The 5,092-nt window shown below is 59.5% G+C and overlaps 1 protein-coding gene across 1 annotated transcript; it reads left to right on the forward strand.

Moving 5' to 3' along the window:
* Nucleotides 1–1,305: 1,305 nt before the first annotated feature.
* On the forward strand, nucleotides 1,306–2,217 carry TRAVEDRAFT_43981 (uncharacterized protein; the record flags this gene model as incomplete). The annotated part of the gene is made up of 5 exons (XM_008036773.1): nucleotides 1,306–1,561; nucleotides 1,622–1,653; nucleotides 1,711–1,820; nucleotides 1,883–2,096; nucleotides 2,146–2,217. The coding sequence occupies 5 exons, from the start codon at nucleotides 1,306–1,308 to the stop codon at nucleotides 2,215–2,217; spliced, it is 684 nt and encodes a 227-aa protein (XP_008034964.1).
* Nucleotides 2,218–5,092: the final 2,875 nt, after the last annotated feature.

Here is a 5,092-nt window from a genome sequence, read left to right on the forward strand (position 1 = left end):
CGAAGGTCCTCCGAAGCCGCCGAGCCGTACCCAGGAAGTTCTAAGGACCACGAGTGTCCTCCAGCCAAAGAAGTCATAGGATCACGAGAATCCTCCCACTAAACAAGTATACGGGACTACGAAGGTCCTCCAGTCAAGATAAGCCAGGACAAGCCACTAGTGCTCCACAGGGTAAGCACATCCAAACGTCAACGTACTAACCAAAAGCCCTCAGTTTCTAGGCCCCATTTCACATTTTCACCTCACTTGCATTCCCGTCACCCCATCCTACCTCACCCGCACACACACTCACACATCCCTACGTATTCGCGTGTTAGTGGACAGTTGATCAGAGAAAGGTTTTGGTGTTTATTCCTTGGTGAAACTACAAACCACCATCCATCCGAACTCGGCAAAGCCTCTGTCGGAAAAGAAGGAAAACCCACACGCTTTGCGGCAGGTGCAATTATAGCGTAGGAATTTGATACACACAGGCCACAACCCCTCCACACAACACAAATTTCTGGTTTTCTCGACCTACATCGAAAACCGCTGCCTACTATCAAACCCCGACGAGCACGACAACGCGGGGACGTGAAGGGAGGCTATACGCCCGCGCACAGTCTCCTCAACCTGGACAACCTGCGGACGAATTCCTCCGTACATTTCTCGCCAACCCGCACCGCGCGGTGGGAGGGGAAGTTGGATAGGGCTGGCATGGAGGACCGAGGTGCGACGGGTAGTCGCGAATACAAGTGATCGCCGCTAATGTTTTGTGCTGCATACAGCACTAGCGCGTCCTGTCGCTCGCGCAAAGACGCGCTGTGCGTGAAACCCGACAAGCACAAGCATAGTCCTGAAGCGAGGTGAGTGCCCCGTAAGATGTGGCGAAGTCTTTGGAGAGTGGGAAGGCTCTGGGACGGTAACACGGCCGGCGCCGTCGCTCTGTACCCTTCCCAGATCAGCCGGAACACAGCCAGGGAAGTACACATCGCTCTTGGCGTCATCGGGGCCGTGTCTTTTGGGACCCGAGCGAGCACGTACCCCGAGAGGGCCGCGCCTTGGTTAGGGTTAATCCACGAGTCCATCGCTAACGCTAACGTTCCCAGCGGTGTCCAGCGATAGCGCGAGGTTGCGATGCTGGAGAAAGACTACGACGGGCTGTGCGTAGAAGTAAAGAAGCCTAAGTCTCGCACCCTCTTGGGTAAAGGGGGTCGGTGCCGCGTACGATGTGTCGAAGTTGTTGGAGAGTTCGGCCGCTCCGGGACGGCTGCAAGCGGCGAATGCGCCTGAGGCTTGCAGAGCGCGGGAAGGACACGGTACGTAATGGCCGGCTACGAGACATCAATAGTTCAACTGAAGACCCGAAGCATCCGCAAGGTTCCCAGGCGATGGACCAAACGTGTGGAATCCGCGCCTCCATGCGGCAAGAACGACGACGGCTCGCGATATGCCCGGCTGGCGCGGACAGGGGAGATGCGCGACGGGGCATGGAGCACCTCCGCGTGGTATGGGCGACGGCTGGCTGCAAATGTGATATGGGCCGCTATGCGCGGGGATAACTCTCATTCCGACGCAAAATGTGCGTACTCACATGTGATAGCGCGTCGTCAGACACTTGCTGACTCCTGCCCCCCTCCAGCGTTCATACCGACGCACACGAAAAACTTTGTCGTTCGCTCGAACGCGAAGCGACACCTACGCACACCCGATATGTGCCAGTGTGGGTAGCGCACGAACACGTCGCCCTCGCAGTACACGACCAGGTTCGAAACGCCGTGCTCTGCGCGATGTGGACCGGTTCAAGAAGTTGTGGGGACCACGCTACATCGTGCCAACAGGTAAGTATGACAGCTTGACTTCGTCGCGTGTGATGACTACTCACTGAGTTTGCTGCACCCAGGACGACGTCGCGAAGGAAGTGTCGTGCTCCGGCCGCGCCGATGGCTGAAGAAGTCCGGCGAGAGCAGGGAGCTGCCCAGCGGGCTCTGCGCGAGCGGGCCCGCGGGACGGACGGCAGCATGGCGTACAGGACGCTCTGGCTATGCCCTCAGCCCCCGGTCCCGGCTCTCGATGTCGATGCTCGATGGGCGGTGTCGAGTGTGCTGAACTCGAAGGTAAGAGTTCCGGGGCTCGTATAGACACAAGAGGCTTACTTTTGATTAGCGGCCTACGCAACTGCGCTGCGTCCCGCGAGCCTCCCCGGGCCCTAACATCGACGACCCGAGGCTACCCTAACCCTGGCACTCCCAGACGTAAGCCGCGAGCCCTAGGCGATCGCCACACAGCAGCCCACGGTGTCACATGCCGCCCTCGCCGGGCGGAGCCGCTGGCGGTCGAAGTCGCCTATAAGACAAAGACTACGCCGTCGCCTGACAATGAGGTTAGTACCGCGGGTCTCTATCATCAATGAGACCACACACTGACGAGCGGGCACGAATGCAGCGCCACGTTCTGGCAGGGCGAGGTGGTGCGAAGTAAACATCTGCGTGATGTCAGTGTTTACGCGTGCTCTGGATATGCAGGTGGAGCAGCATGATGGTGACCCAGGACTGAATGCCATGCAATGGGGTGTTAGTGCCGCACAAGGGGTGGGGCACGAAGACGCAGACATCGTCATAGATATTGAGCAGCAAGGCGGTTACGCCCGCATGTACTCGGAACCCGTACGTGGTCACATCACTCGGTGTATGATAGACGAAACTAATGCACATGCAGGAAAGAGCCGCCTGGGTTGAGTGGGCAACATCGTAGCGCGTATCGTCGAGTCAAGAAAACTGTAAATAATGTCATCAGTGACGCACCGCAACACGGTCTGGCGGGCGTACCATGTGCCAAACCGCCAGTCACAACAGCTGAACGACCTCAAGGGATCCCGACCTAAAGTGACAGCTTGCGGCCGCGATGGAGGGGGATGTATTGGCGTATGCCCCCGAAAAACATGCGGAAGCGCTTTGTGGATGAGGTCGGGACGTGTTTGGGGCGGATACAGTGCTTATGCTGTGTCAGTGCCCAGATACCGTAAGTTGAATAGTGATCAAGGAAGACGGCGAAAGACTTACAGCGGATTTGTTGCACACCTCCGCAGCGTTACGTGGATGGGCGCATCTAGGCAAGCCGCCGGCAGAGGCAGTGGCAGTGGACTCTCCCATTTTATGGAGGGTCTGCTCGCAAGTTTCGACGGTCACAGTGGGAGGCGACCGCGTCGGGGGAAAGCAGGAGTCAAAGGAGGTGAGCTCAACATGGTGCACGAAGAAAATGCGAGGATGATGCTTACGGGCTCCGATAGTTCAGGATGGGCCAGGTGGACTGCGCGGGAATGAAATGAGCCGTGGTGCAGCTAGAAACGAGGCGGGAAATCGAAGGAGACGACGCGCCAGACGAACTGTGGCGTCTATGCGCGGGAGACAAGCGCGGGAGTGCACGACGTTCGTTACTGCTTTACCTCTCATACCACGACCGTTTCACCGATGCCAGCTCCGCCATCCTTTACATCGCTCACCTCGGACTGCATCTACATGTCGCTCCTCAAACCTCATCCAGCAGCAACTCAAGCAGAATCAAACCGCCCCTGCGCGTGACGCGTAGCGTCGCGTCCACTTGATGTACCCCCGGCCAGTCGGTTTGCAGTGCGAGCTTACGCGCTAATCCACACTCCAGAAGAGAGCTTGGAGGCAGACGTCATGTAAGCTGTTGGAACAGGGGTTTTGGCACGCTCGGGGGAGGGGTATGCAAGTGAGGGTGAACACTAGCTGTGGAGGCGCGAGGAACTGGTGAGTACTAGTCTGCTCAGCTTACTTCTAACTATGCTGCAGCGGCGCAGAGCAGCCACCCCCTCCGAGGCTAGCCCCCGCCCCAGCACCAGACGCGCTCTTCAACCACTTCGCGTACGCATCGGCCCGTGCGAGCAAGCCGGCGCGTGCCCCCGCCGTGTCGGGCGAGTTGTATAGCCCCTTCGTACAGTAGCGCGCCGAGCAGCCCACCCGTAGGCGCAGGCGCGGCAGCCAAGCGCGGTCACGTTCGTGCAGCACCCAGTCCCGCAGCCATCGTGCGTGCTCGTGAACATAGGCTCGGGCGTGTCGATCGTGAATGTGGACGAGGACGGGGCGTTTGAGCGGGTGAGTGGGACGAGTTTGGGCGGCGGCACCCTCTGGGGGCTGCTCAGTCTGCTCACGCCCGCGGGAACGTTCAACGGTGAGATTTACGTTTCGTGCGTATCGTGTGGGCGTCACTGAGCGCCCTGACAGAGATCCTGGCGTTGTCGGGCGTGCGGCGCATCCCGTCCACCGAAGACGTCGACACGATGCCACACCACCTGAATCTCCGAGACGCGAGCTGTAAGAACCCGACGGTTCTTACTTACTACCGGCACTCCCTAGTGCCTGGACGGGAACGTCCACTTCAGTAGGAGAAGGTGTTCTCCGGGAATCGCGGAGAACTAGCGCATCTAGGCGCCCGTAGATTAGATACCGCTATTCATGTATCGTACGTAAGCGTACGGCGCCCGAAGGTTCGGGCCTCGGGCGCCTGGTGGGGGCAGAGTTCTACCACCCCCCACCATCCAGCGAGTACGCCGAGCAATCGAGCCCGGTCCAGAGTACTTGCGGGATTCGGGGAGTCGTGGGACTCGCGTACACTTACACTTTTTTACTCTCGCCGCGACGAACGAACTTTCGTTCACAGCATCAAGTTGCTCGACGTCACCACGTCATCAGAACATCGGACGCCTTACGACAGCGTCCCCAAATGGATCCCACCCAGCCTTCCGGGAACAATGGTCGCCATGGGCGACCTGTCAGTCAACCCGGTTCCCCACGAACAGCGGGTCCGAGCGCTGCCAACGCACCGCCCGGCCCCGCGGCTGGTTCTGCGGGACAACCACCATCTCCCGATGGTGCCCCCGCACGAAATACCGTGCCCAATCCGACGGGAGCTCCGCAAGCAGCTTCCCCCTCCTCCCCACACACTCAACACCGGAATGCGGACGGCCCGCGCGCACTATCGCGCGCCGGATCCACGCACTCTGCTCCAGGAGTGCTCCCTCCACACGGCGAGCCCCGCGCATGCCCCCTACTACGGACGCACCGCGTCCACGGTCGACTAGCGACCTTAC

This window comes from Trametes versicolor, assembly GCF_000271585.1.
Source record: "Trametes versicolor FP-101664 SS1 unplaced genomic scaffold TRAVEscaffold_3, whole genome shotgun sequence".
Classification (NCBI taxonomy): domain Eukaryota; kingdom Fungi; phylum Basidiomycota; class Agaricomycetes; order Polyporales; family Polyporaceae; genus Trametes; species Trametes versicolor.